This window comes from Agrilus planipennis, unplaced genomic scaffold, assembly GCF_000699045.2.
Source record: "Agrilus planipennis isolate EAB-ADULT unplaced genomic scaffold, Apla_2.0 scaffold316, whole genome shotgun sequence".
NCBI classification, from domain to species: Eukaryota; Metazoa; Arthropoda; class Insecta; order Coleoptera; family Buprestidae; genus Agrilus; species Agrilus planipennis.
In genome coordinates, this window is record NW_020439389.1 from 175662 (window position 1) to 189986 (window position 14325).

General features: G+C 32.7%; 3 protein-coding genes across 4 annotated transcripts; all 3 read right to left on the minus strand.

Moving 5' to 3' along the window:
• Positions 1 to 4018: 4018 nt before the first annotated feature.
• Positions 4019 to 6694, minus strand: LOC108741592 (acyl-CoA synthetase family member 3, mitochondrial). The gene is made up of 3 exons (XM_025978902.1): positions 6054 to 6694; positions 5708 to 5992; positions 4019 to 5268 (listed from the first exon to the last, which is right to left on the minus strand). The coding sequence occupies exons 1-3, from the start codon at positions 6376 to 6378 to the stop codon at positions 4133 to 4135; spliced, it is 1746 nt and encodes a 581-aa protein (XP_025834687.1). The 5' UTR covers positions 6379 to 6694; the 3' UTR covers positions 4019 to 4132.
• Positions 6695 to 6699: 5 nt separating this feature from the next.
• Positions 6700 to 7308, minus strand: LOC112905792 (BLOC-1-related complex subunit 7). Its single transcript, XM_025978903.1, has 2 exons — positions 7018 to 7308; positions 6700 to 6959 (listed from the first exon to the last, which is right to left on the minus strand). Exons 1-2 carry the CDS (start codon positions 7153 to 7155, stop codon positions 6780 to 6782), a joined length of 318 nt encoding a protein of 105 aa, XP_025834688.1. The 5' UTR covers positions 7156 to 7308; the 3' UTR covers positions 6700 to 6779.
• A 726-nt stretch (positions 7309 to 8034) lies between these two features.
• Positions 8035 to 14211, minus strand: LOC108741591 (ubiquitin carboxyl-terminal hydrolase 20). 2 transcript variants are annotated; one of them, XM_018476437.2, is made up of 7 exons: positions 14022 to 14211; positions 13478 to 13556; positions 12542 to 12658; positions 11762 to 12293; positions 11303 to 11665; positions 10831 to 11246; positions 8035 to 10669 (listed from the first exon to the last, which is right to left on the minus strand). In XM_018476437.2, exons 2-7 carry the CDS (start codon positions 13553 to 13555, stop codon positions 9272 to 9274), a joined length of 2904 nt encoding a protein of 967 aa, XP_018331939.1. In that variant the 5' UTR covers position 13556; positions 14022 to 14211; the 3' UTR covers positions 8035 to 9271. The 2 variants fall into 2 exon arrangements, with proteins under 2 accessions (XP_018331939.1, XP_018331938.1); XM_018476436.2 differs by having other exon boundaries at positions 13478 to 13559.
• Between the last annotated feature and the right edge of the window lie 114 nt (positions 14212 to 14325).

Sequence of the window (14325 nt, forward strand, 5' to 3'; positions counted from 1 at the left end):
CCATTACTTTTATAAATATTTTTTATCAGTTTTATATCTCAATAATTATTTAACAATGACTATTGTTTACAAGTCAACATTGATCAAAACGTACATCACATTATGCGCACACGCACTACGCAAGTACAAGAAATCCAAAGCACATCCATAATAAATATCTTTGAATATAGTTTCATATAAGTATAAAATATTTTTTTTGAAAAACAAAAAATCACTTCTAAAAAAAACAATTTTTGTTGAAATGTAAACTACTCAGTACGGCAGTACTAGTTACACTCATTACCTTTTTTTTATTTGTCCATATATTAAAGTAGTAATTTTATGATTAATTTAAATACTTATGAAATAATATCTTTTGAATAGTAATTTGAAATTGTTTTAGATCCTAAAACAAAGTACTAAAGCCGAAATTTTGCACAAAAAATACAAAAACGTTTAGAAACCTACAAAGCGTTTTAATACGCTCTTTTTGTGGAATTTAATTATTTAAATAGAATTAGTAAAATTAGTAATACCAATAGTTTAAGTTTTCAACGTGTAGAAAAAGCATTTATTTAAAAACAGTAGTTATACTTCAAATCTAACAAAATACCTATTTATGTTATTCCCCTTAACCAACAGCCATTCTTAATGGTTTTGTAATCTTTTCTTTTAAAAAACCCATATGGTCATTACTATCACGCATCTTCACAGTAGGTATTCCTTTATGCCAACATTATTAAAAATTGTTATCCCATAAAATTTTTAATACTTTGTTTCTTTATCTGAAAAGCATAGAAGACTGGATTTAAAATTGGAATAAAAATTAAAATAGAATACTTGATTTCAAATTTCTTTAATTCGTAATTTAGAATCAACATTTAATAAAAGACAAATCAATTTACAATATTGTTTATATTACCAATTCAAATAAATAAAGTTGACGTAGTTAATAATCGTCTTAGACAACAGTAGGTATTTATCTTTTAAGGAATGACAGTACGACATTATGATAATTATTATAAATACAACGAAATTATATACCAGCTAATAATATAACACAAAACAATATAGTCTATTGTTTATAACTTTAGCCTGCAACGCAAGTGATTCTATCACAATTTTCTTCCTATCCAATGTAACACTAAAGCATACTAATTCGTTAACACTATTATGTACTTAAATCAGCACTTGAAAAAAATACTGAGCATTTATCTCCTTTCAATACAACAACACCAACACATTTCGAAAATAATAAACTTATATCGGAAATTTTAACAAAAAGAATTTCCTTAAATGCAAACTACATATTTGGTTTTGTATCATAGGGCTAAAAAGAATTTCTAAGTATTATATGTTAAAAGATGTATTATTGTTTAAATTAATTTAGATAACAACAAATTTTTAAGAATATAAAGGAAAATTTATCTTTTAAAAATGACTTATTGTTATCCTANACTAAAAACGAAAATGTTCCATGCAATATTTGCAAACCCCTTTCCGCTTCCAGCAGAGATTGAATTTTTTAAAATGTTGAAGTAGGTATGGATATCACTAATTTCTGTTCGGTTCTCCTACTCATTTCTAACCTTTCGTATCCACGGTATCCTCATCGTTCGCCTGTAAGCCCCAGATAAATCGAACGCTTCTAGCCTTTTTCAAATTTCTAAATTAACCGTTCGTGAGTATAGAAGTGACCTCTTTTTGATAATGGCGACTCAGCCCTACGCTATCATCTATTTTATATCTCTACCGCTCCTTCCATCACGAGTTATCTGACTTCCCGAAAATCGGCTACTTCTTCTAATTTTTGTCTGCTATCTTTACATTCACTCTTTCCCTACTTTTTCATCTCTTGCATACCAGTATTTTTGTTTTATTTTAATTTATTTTCATACAATACTGTTTTGTCAAAAGGATCAAATTACTGCCTACATAAAACAAGACTTAACCACCCTATTAGGTACCTTTTTTTTGTACCGAATTCTAGAATGAAATTAAAACTTTTTCATTTTACTGTAGGAGGTACCTAGACTGCGTTCTAACCATCACTTTTCAGTATCATACTGTAAATAAGATGCCTATTTTTAATTTAATAAACAAGTATATACACTCAAAAGATTAATATTCTGAACTTAATTTCATAAAAGAATACTCCATTATGTCCTTACATGTATGTACGTATTATTAGAAACGTAGACAATGCACGCCTCTATGAAAATGCAAATAGCCCGTAGGTATGTAGTTCTCCCCTCAGGATGCACAGTAGTGAACCACTTACGTACGGTTATCGGGGCACAGAAGGGCACTCATCCCGTCTGCAGAATGTATCCCGCACGGCGGTCTTTATAATATTGTATTTACACACACATTCCCATAGCGGAGAACAAAATATTAAATAACTATTAAACTATTAAATTGCTCCAGAATATTTTGTCTAACTTACTTGGATCCTGAAATCGTCTTGATACATAAATACATGGATTGAGATGTATTAGTAAATGGTTTTTTACAATTCTATTTTCATTTTAAATTGTCTTTTACACAAGTGACTTTTAAGTAAAACAAATTGCGTAAAATATAAGACGGACAAATAAAAAAGATTAAGGGATAGGGGTTTTAAATAACTGAGAGAAATTTCTAGTGCACCCAATTCATAGCACTCAAGCTCGATTGATTGACGCTGATCAAAGTGGCGTATAATCGAAGTGGTGGGATGAACGAACCCCTTTCCTGCAGTACTTAAAAAGCACACGCCGCGTCGCCTGCGAGCTGCAACTAGTACCATGGATAGCGTCTGTGATTCAAAGGTTTGCGAAAAAAAAACATACACAGAAAGCCGTCTTTAATGTCTAATTAATTCAAAATCAGCGGGAGCTTTTATAATGATTAAAACTGAAAACCATTCTTGTACTGAAGTAACTTTCCAGAAAAGTGACATTTATTATAATCTTTTCTATTCTAATGTCGAAAGCTCCAAAAGCTTTAACATATTCTTACACTTCCATAAGAATAAGGTACAAATTCATTACTTTTAAAGTGTAAAATCAGTTAAATGGATGATGGATGTCAGTCAGGTCTTCGGTCTAAAAGCTCTTTCTATTTAAAAATATCCATGCTATATCAATAGCGAACGCTTCGTGTGCTATAAGGAATATTTCTAAAAGAGATGCTTGGCTTTAAAGTTGAAGAACACCTGCTCGCGTTCGACAACACAAACACCCCATAAATTCACACATTACGATGGATGCTTTTCTGACCCCGACTTTTATATCTGTTTCCACCGAACATCATTTACGCCTTTACGGGACCCTGTATACAATAAAAACCGTATGGCAGGATAAAAGCTGCCATATTAGCCAAACACATTTAAAAATCAGAAATCGTAATTTAGGGATCATTCAAAAATATGTATAGATTAAAAGTGCTTCTCAATTTTGTATAATTTAAGCGTTTGTAAGAAATCCCTCAGGGGTGAAAGTATAACCTAGATCACAGTAAATCTAAGAATTTGGAATTTGTAAATACCTATTCAGTTGTCGCGATGTTATCTTGATAATGGTTCATATTAATCAGAAGAAAATTGGTAAATAGAGTGTGAAATCAAAGCCAATCGGTTAAAAGTTATCAAAAAATTAAATAATGTTTAATCCCTTTTGGCTTTAATCAAACAGGGAATGAATGGAGAATACAATTAGAAAATACAACTTTGACAAATTTTGTAATGGTAAAGCTACTGCTTGCGCCATCTGTTAACGAATATACACAACAATCACGGATTCAGGAGTGAGTTACAGGTACCGCATAAATTGTTTTGAACTTATACAGCGATGTGGCCCACCCTTGACTAATGTAAAATTAAAAAAGATACGTCCCCGAATTCAACGTTTAATACTAATTTGATTGCAAGAAAACCCTAATAAAGATAAAATGCATATCTTCTATTTTGTAAACAAATATCTTTAATAAAGAAAAATTTTAGTTGATTGCATTAAGTTGCCATAAAAGGGTAAAAGGAAAATATAAAAAAAAATGTTACTGAGTTCATATATACATATATTCACATATTAACACCAAAAAAGTGTACATGGCACAGACATGTATATCCAATCATTATCAGTCTTAATGCAAATAAAAAGTTTATATTTTGTGATTAATTCTCCAATTCAGGAAACACACTAAGACGAAGTTGCTTTTTATTTACTTTTCCCATTGCATTCTTTGGTAATGAAGTAACTATCCTGATTTCTTTAGGAATCCAATGCTTTGGCATTTTTTCTTTGGCCCATTCTGTTAACGAGATGTGCGTTAATAATGACATGGGTTTTATCGTAATAATAGCGGCAACTTTTTCGCCATAAACGTCATCAGGTATCCCTAACACGGCACATTCAACCACTTCTGGATGTCCCAGGAGAATCGTTTCCACGTCTACAGCACTCACTTTATAACCCCCCGTTTTAATAATGTCAACACTGGCTCTACCTAGGATCCTAAAAATTTTCTTTTGACGGGAAAACTGGCAAATATCACCCGTTTTGAACCATCCGTCGGAAGTGAACTCCTTCTGTGTCTCTTCCGGCCTTCTAAAATATTCTTTAAACACTCCTTCACCTTTAACATGCAACTCTCCTGTTGGATCGTCGTTTTTTTCTTTGATGGGAAGATAAGTGTATTCGACGCTTCCGTTAACGTTGGTGCATTCTAAGAGGGTCTCATTATTGGGGCGAGAAATGTCAACAATTTTTATTGTGACACCTGGTAATGGAACCCCGATGTAGCCCGGTTCCCTAGAGGAATCATACAACTGTGACAAGCACATCCCTATCTCCGTCATCCCGTATCGCTCTAGCAGACGATGACCTGTTACCGAATGCCAACGTTGGTATAATGGTACAGGCAACGGAGCAGATCCGCTTACCATTAGTCTCACTTTAGTTTGAAGAATAGTTTTAATGTGTTCAGTCATTTTTGGATCACCAGCAAAAATCCTGTCGTACTCCTCAAGAAGTTTCGAATAAATTGTGGGAACAGCCATGAAAACCGTTATCTTACGATCTCCTGGATTTTCATTGATACCCAATAAATGAGTCCAAACAGTATTAGCATCAAATTTCGGTAAGATAACGCACTTGGCACCGGCATAGAGAGAACAGAGGAGGATATTAACAACACCATGAACGTGGTGCAAAGGGAGAGTATGGAGGACAGTATCATTAGATGACCATCTCCATGCATCTATTAGGGTGTTCACTTGACTATAAATGTTCCGATGGGTAAGGACCACACCTGCATTATTAAATAAATGTTTCAGTATACATTTAATGCAACCTTGATTTATTTTTTTGGTGTGGAGAAGCTCCTATGATAACCTTAAGGCAAAAGAATAGATGAAAAAAGAATGTTTACATAAAGTGGTTATTTGAATTATTTCCAGTTAAAATGCATTTTTCAATTTTTTGGCCCCTGGAAATAAGTTGTAACTAGCTTATATAAAATGTAACTTTTAAGGCAGCTGTGGGACACCCTGTACAAAGAACATTCCTTAATTATTTCTTGTTTAAATTCCAATACCTACTTAAATGATAATCTGGTATTTTACGTTTATACTGCAGCAACAAAAGCTTATTCAATTAACTGTGTCGTTATGTTGTGACATAATACAGTTTAAATAAATAAATAAATATTGTAGGTAAATAGTTTGCCAAACTCATAAAAGTTTTCGTACCCTTTGGATTGCCTGTAGTACCACTGGTATATAGTATCATGGCTCCACTTGTGTTGTAAAAATCTGCTGATAATCCTGTTTCTACATCTGTTAATTTTGTAGGCACCTTTGTTTGAGCATTCTTTCTAAAGTCATCATCCAATACTATAATTTTAGCATTGCATTTTTTTGCCAAGCGATCCATTATTTCAGCACTACTACTATTTGTTACAATAAGTTTTGTCTTGCTATCATTACAGTAATATTCCAGAAGATTTTCAGGGTATGATTTATTTAATGGCACAGCTAGAAAAAAACAGTACTATAAAAAACAAAAATTCAAAAACAAAATTAAAAATAGACTTGCCAATTTGTCCAGATATCCAACAGGCCCACTGGGTCATAACATACGAAGCATCATTGGGGCACACAAAGACCACCCTCTCTCCTGTTTTACCAATTTTAGCAGTCATTTCTCTGGATAATTGATTAGCACCCATAAGTAAATTACCAAAGGAGTAGGTACCTGCATCATCTTTGAGACCTATTTTCTCTAAATGATCAAAAGCTCTTCGGAACACCGGTTTGACATCAGTTGGGCGATGTGTTAATCTCGGCTTTAATTTTGATTGAATATGCTGATATCTTATAAGAGCAGTTCTTGTTGCATAAAACTTATTCATGAAGTTCATTTTTGATTATAACTTTTCAGTTTACTTCTTGGCAAACACAAGTATGATGTAATATTTATTTATCATTCAATTTTAATAAAGGAAGGTTTGCCACGTATTATTTACAAACACTTGATACTTCAAGTGCAAAAAACAATTTAGGATCACGAAAATTTTACTAATTACTGACAGTAAATTCAGGTTATGCTGCACGTTTTTTGGTTTATTTTGGCAAATGACAGTAGTCAAGTAAATAAATTTTGAAAAGTAATTTTGCGAATATATATCAAGTGAAACAAATATTATCATACACTTGTCATGCATTTAAAAAAAAGGTTAATGTACGTCAGTGTTAATGTTTAAATAGTGCAGTTGCTAAGTGAATAGTCACAAATAACATTAATTACTTATGATAATAATCACTATCTTTGCATAGCTCTAACTTGTTCCTTCACTTCTTCAATTTTTTGAGCTGATCTTATGATAGAATCATGCTGATAACCCAAGTGACAACATAACCACTGCAATTTTTTCAAGTTAGTTTCGCTGTTTTCCAAAGCATGCTCCTGCATTGCAATAGTTTTAGCTGAATGCATTAAGATCTATAGTAGGAAAACGTTTATATTAAAAATAATTTTAAGATAATTTTTTTATTAGTACCTCACTACTTTTTGATCCTCGTATTATTTGTCTTGAAAGCGAGGCTACATTGTTTACATTAACTTGAACCCTATCTGCTAAACGCATCTTGGAATCTGCGAAAAGCGATCTAGCACTAGTACTACTCGCAGATGCCATTACTTTTATAAATATTTTTTATCAGTTTTATATCTCAATAATTATTTAACAATGACTATTGTTTACAAGTCAACATTGATCAAAACGTACATCACATTATGCGCACACGCACTACGCAAGTACAAGAAATCCAAAGCACATCCATAATAAATATCTAAAAAAATTTGAATATAGTTTCATATAAGTATAAAATATTTTTTTTGAAAAACAAAAAATCACTTCTAAAAAAAACAATTTTTGTTGAAATGTAAACTACTCAGTACGGCAGTACTAGTTACACTCATTACCTTTTTTTTATTTGTCCATATATTAAAGTAGTAATTTTATGATTAATTTAAATACTTATGAAATAATATCTTTTGAATAGTAATTTGAAATTGTTTTAGATCCTAAAACAAAGTACTAAAGCCGAAATTTTGCACAAAAAATACAAAAACGTTTAGAAACCTACAAAGCGTTTTAATACGCTCTTTTTGTGGAATTTAATTATTTAAATAGAATTAGTAAAATTAGTAATACCAATAGTTTAAGTTTTCAACGTGTAGAAAAAGCATTTATTTAAAAACAGTAGTTATACTTCAAATCTAACAAAATACCTATTTATGTTATTCCCCTTAACCAACAGCCATTCTTAATGGTTTTGTAATCTTTTCTTTTAAAAAACCCATATGGTCATTACTATCACGCATCTTCACAGTAGGTATTCCTTTATGCCAACATTATTAAAAATTGTTATCCCATAAAATTTTTAATACTTTGTTTCTTTATCTGAAAAGCATAGAAGACTGGATTTAAAATTGGAATAAAAATTAAAATAGAATACTTGATTTCAAATTTCTTTAATTCGTAATTTAGAATCAACATTTAATAAAAGACAAATCAATTTACAATATTGTTTATATTACCAATTCAAATAAATAAAGTTGACGTAGTTAATAATCGTCTTAGACAACAGTAGGTATTTATCTTTTAAGGAATGACAGTACGACATTATGATAATTATTATAAATACAACGAAATTATATACCAGCTAATAATATAACACAAAACAATATAGTCTATTGTTTATAACTTTAGCCTGCAACGCAAGTGATTCTATCACAATTTTCTTCCTATCCAATGTAACACTAAAGCATACTAATTCGTTAACACTATTATGTACTTAAATCAGCACTTGAAAAAAATACTGAGCATTTATCTCCTTTCAATACAACAACACCAACACATTTCGAAAATAATAAACTTATATCGGAAATTTTAACAAAAAGAATTTCCTTAAATGCAAACTACATATTTGGTTTTGTATCATAGGGCTAAAAAGAATTTCTAAGTATTATATGTTAAAAGATGTATTATTGTTTAAATTAATTTAGATAACAACAAATTTTTAAGAATATAAAGGAAAATTTATCTTTTAAAAATGACTTATTGTTATCCTATTTTATAAAATTATTAATAGAATTTAGCACTTCGTTTTTTTATTTTGGCAAAATGCTTCAATGTGAAATACAAATTTCACCCATACTTCACTTCAAAATTATTAAGAACAACATCCAGGTATTGGTACAAACAATTCATGAAAATTACAATATTTAGATAAAAATTAAATTCAGCTTTAAATACATTACCACACAAAGAGAACAAACAGCCTTCAAAACGCGAAGCATGAATGATTTTTTTGTAAAGGGTCTATTACTATGACTATATGATTTAAATCGTTACTTACAATTTGCAGAAGATTTGGTTAATATGTTTCAACCTAGTGTAGAATCCTATTTATTTAAGTAATATGTTGCTGATTTATAAATAAGATTAACAGGACGTGGAAGAGAAACGGTAAGTGCCTCTTTTTGTTATTTTTACATAAAAAATCAGACGCAAAACAGTCTATGGGAACAAAAGTTTCTTGAAGTTAAATAAAAGAAAAACACAAGAAAACTTATTTGTCATGTATAAACATGTTGGGCAATGTTGAATACCAATTACATAGCTGTGCTACCCCCTGTTACCACTAAATCCCTCCTTCCTTTCTTCCCATCGTCCCTTCTAGCGCAATAAACCGAACTGTACATTTTATTTACTCGACAATAACTTTTTTATTAAAAAAAATATTCAATTATTTATGACCTCCTTCCACCCCGTCTAATGTCATTACCGAACCGTTTGAAATAACAGCAATATTATTTCCGCCGTGCACATGGTGCCTATTTTTTTGTTTTGTTTTGTACCTGAAATGCTGTTTGTATTTGTGCTCAAGCCCTTGATGTTCCCCTTTCATTTCATCCGGCTTTTCCTTTTCTGTCAATAAAGCAGGATCGTGACCGTTACAAAGCACCGACGGAATCACCGATTGTTCTGGAGTAGATTCCGATTTTTGTTCCATAGGTCTTGGGCATATCGTCGTATCGCCTTCGATCAGGCCACCGTTATATGTCAGCTGAACTTTCTTTTCCGATTCCGTGTCCATAGGTTCGCCATGCGAATAGATACTTGGATTAATTTTTTGTTCCTCTGCCTTCCTTAACGTCGGTATTTTGAACGTTACCGTTGACAATGGTGTTTCATCTTCCTCGTCGATTTCTTCTGCGTCATGGTCTTCTTGTTCCACACGAGGAATCAAAATCTCCGGACCGCCGCCATAAATATTATAAAAGAAGTTCCACACGCTCTCGTTTATCTCAAAATATTCTGAGTCTGATAGTGTCACAGTAATTTTGGAGTTATCTATTGGCCCTGGAGGTTCAGTTGTCCTTTTCTGGACAAAGTTTTGCCATTGAGAGTACCAAGAGACTGAAAGCAGGTGTGTAGGAGGCGTATCTTGGTTCTGAGTATCTCTACGAATCTGATAGAAAGTCTCCAGCTCTAAAGTGACACGTTGAAGTAAATTCTGACATGCAGGACAAATGTGCACTGTTGTAACGGGTGGACAACCACCGAAATGCCTGTAAAGAAGGTCGCATGTAACTTTGGGCAACGCTTCAGCCACTTGGTCTAAAACTGAGATACGTTCCGGGTGAATCGAACCATGTTGGCACAAAAAATCGCTATTATCTATCGGTCCTGGTTCGGCGAACGTATAAAATCTATTAAGCCATTGCTTCGAAACATATCCGAACTCTTTTGAGTCATTCTCGATCGTTTCAGCGCTTTCGATAATTTTGTTTTGAAGTGCTTCGGCTGCGTTCGTGCTTTTACGATAAAAAAGCACGTAAGCTTCGCAATTTTGAACTGTTTCCGGAGTAACTTTGGTGATATATTGATCGTCGAACTCGTACCATTCGCCTGCATTCAACGAGTAACAAGTATAGTGTCCACCACCAGCAGTACCATGATGACATATAACAGAGAATAAATCATATGTTGTCACCTTGGAAACACAATTGTCATGCAAATAGGGACGCATGTCAAGGTTTTTAAGCGGGAAACTGACGAAAGACGAAATCTTGCTACTAAACATCAACTCGTGTCGGAATCGTTTCAAGTGGATGCAAAGCACTTCTGGTAATTGCATTACCTATACACAAAAAATACATCCATAAAAATTAATTATAATTTTCAAATGGATTTATATTTTTCTTATAAAGGTTTCTTTGAAAATTAGATATTAGAACGAATTTGTACGAGCTTTTACTTATATATTCAATCATAATGCAATTATAACATAATGTCACTTACTTTACTGAATTTTATACCGTTTCTCAGTTTGTTACACCTCTCGCAACTATACATGTTGTCTCCTTTAAGTTCATCGGTACTAAAAAATGCGGCGAGGCAATCATGTAAGGAGACGGTTGGGCCGTAAAACCACGACTTGAGCCACGCAAGTATCCATGCGAGCCATCCCTCTTGAACGGGAATAACGGCTTCAGAACAGGTAACTCCTGGTCCGGTACTTCGTCCGTGCAATACTACCAAGTGATCGCGTGACGGAATGGGCAATGACAAATCTTGGAACGTTTCTATACAACTGGAAATGCGATCACATGTTAAACATTGTACAGACGAGAGCAACTTGCCGTCAAACACATCAGATATTATGGAACGATACTTGGGGGGCTTTTTCGTAGACGAAATTGAACACGGTTGGGTATCTGAAAACAATTAAAATAATACATTTTTTAAGATTAAGTTTGTAAATAAATCTTACCCACAGTGGGCTGTTTATTCTGCATCCTAGCTCTTAACCGCCTTCCAGGACTGGTAGATCTAGACAGCCGACGTTTCGTTGTGTTCGACGTATTTTCTGCATCATCACTTAAACTAGAGCGTTCGCTTACTCCCGAATCACACGTTTCGTACTCGCCTTCACTTGAGTCGTAACTCGAACTCAACGTTGGTTCGTCCATGGCCAGACTGAACGTGTCCAGGTCGTTTCCGGCTGGTTCTGGTGGGCACAACTGTTTCAACTCTTCGTGTAACTGGTCCATGAAATTACGCAAGAACTCTTGGGTATCATGCTGATGATAACCGCGGAACATTGCATATACGTTCCGGATACCATATAGAATGCCTGAAATTAAATGTATTACCTAATAAATAAATTAAATATAACAGAAAAATAATTAAATCAATTAATGAGAAAAGTTTACGTTTGTATGTGACCTACCTGAAGGCGTAACTGATCCTCCGGTCTTTTTAACCCACATGTCTTTCATGAGCTCCAAGTACGTTCTACTTAATCCAGGCTTTCGTCCTTCCGAAAGTAATCTAACGGTGGATGGACATTCCAAAAAGAAATTCGTTAGGGGCATCGTGTTGCTCAAAGCTTGCAGGGCGGCATTCATGTAACATGTGTTTCCGATGTTCTGCAATCCCACGAGACCGACCATTCTATTCGGTTGTAATCTCACATTGTCTTCACCATCGCTTGATTCTGACGTGTCCCCATTCATACCCACATTTAGACCTACTGTCCGATCGAATGGGAATGCCCTGTTTCGATCAGGGGTGTTTGTTCTTAAGGTACTGTAGCTGCCGTGGCCAGAATCGTGCGACTTCGAATGGTAATCGTCCGCGTCCTGGTCACTGTCTGCACACGACATCGTCGGATGGGCATCTATGAATACTTCCGATTGACACTGGTAACACCATATTCTCTTCGTCGACAGGTTCATGTGTATGCAGTGCATGGGTAAGTCCTGAAGGAGAAATAATTATGCCCAAGTGCTCCACCTCTCATTTCTTAAACTAGTGTCGACATATTTTCTTATTTATTTTGTAAGAGAAAACGTCAAAATTTTGCTTTGAAGTTACATGTCAAAATTTTAAAAAGTAAAAATCTTTTCGTTTATTAAGATACCAGACTGAATTAAAATAAATACAAATTTTGTCGCCTAAAGAGCACACATATATATGTCGACAATCAAATTATTCTTTATTTGCTTACATGATTGTGTTCAGTGCTGTGGTCTTTGTCTTTCTCCGAACATCCGATTTTAAAACAGTCATTATACAAACAAATCCATAAATTTGGTCCTCTTGAATCGCAGTCTGCACAAACAACCTAAATAACAACAGTATTGAAATTGTAAAAGGAGCCATATTAAGTGCGGAGCGAATATTTTAATCTTTTGATATGCGTTTTTGGATTTTAATTTGCATTCATTACAAATGATGTGCCTACTACTTAACTATTTTCGCTAGCAATAAAGTTTGCGTAAGCAATAGTAAAAAATACTGCAAAAACATTACAACTTAAAAAAAGACAAAAAAAAGATAATTTGGTATTTTGAAGACCTTTTTACTTTTGCTATATGTAAGGTATTAATAATTAAATAGCTATTCAGTAATGTAATCTTTGTACAAGGTCAAATAACTGAATTCAAACAATAGTGGGTAATTATACAGGTAAAAAGCCTGCTTTGGATACTAAAATGAAGCTAAAGGGAAATAACAATTAAACTTTTATTCCCTAACAACTGTGTATCTTTGTCTTCTTTTTCATTAAATTATTAACGAAATACAAGTTATCAATGAACAAAATGATGAATAAATATTTTTCTTTAGTCTAATTTCTAACATAGTAAAATCATTTTGCCCCAATTGTTCATGTTCCAAATTCGCTAATCTAAGCTACATAATTTCTTCAATGAGTATCTTAAGATAAAAAACAAGTATTAATTAACTTATCATGGCATATCAGTGATCCTTTTCAAATGTTTGTCAATGATTTTATTACATCATAGGTACCTCTGTTACATGCAAAATAAATTGCCCTCTAACACAAGAAACTATGGTAGCATAAGAAGTAGTTATTGTAGAATTGAATAACTGCATATAAATAAATACTACTAGTAACTAAATATAAAATACAATTACTTACATCCTTATTTTTAAGAATTTCAGCAACAGGAATGTTCGTAGCAGTACAAAAGTGGCTGCAGGAGTTTCTATGTGCCATGCTACTAAAATAAAAATTGAAACTATATTTAAATTATGTTTGAGTTATTGATAAATTAACATTAATCACAATATTATATTCAGGAGAACCCAATTAGATAAAGTTTCACACAATGACATGAAAGATCTTTTGCTTAGGAAAACATAACCTATAAGTAATACAGAGTTAAATATTTATATCATATACATTTATCTTTAGCTTTAAATAAAAATAAAAGAAAAAATTGCAATCACCAGTTAATTTAAGTTTGGATACATTTCCTTTAAGGCAATATTAATAGAAAACTAACTTGTAAACATAAAAACATAATCCTTTAGAACATGATGTTACTCCAATTAAAACAAAAACTTCAAGGAACTGGTAAGTAATTACTTACAATTAGTTGGAAAGGCACATTAATATGTGATTAAATATACAAATTAAACAAATAATACTAAGTAAATACAAAATTATTAAAACCGCTTACTCTGAAAAGTTGCGTAGGGTGGTAAATAATGGACATTAAAACATATCACTTCTAAATTAACGAATGTATTATCCAGAACTCGTGGCTTTTACACGGTGCCGTGGTAAGATAAGAATTTGCCATAACAAATTAGATACTTCGAAAATTATTATTAACTGTCATATTACAAATTGCTACAAGGTTCTGCCATTTCTGCTATTTCATCATAGATTAAAGAAATATATACTGTATTTCCTTATTCTCATAGATTAATGTCATAATATTTCATGTCTCTGGTGATCGTTGCGATAATCTATGGTCGTGG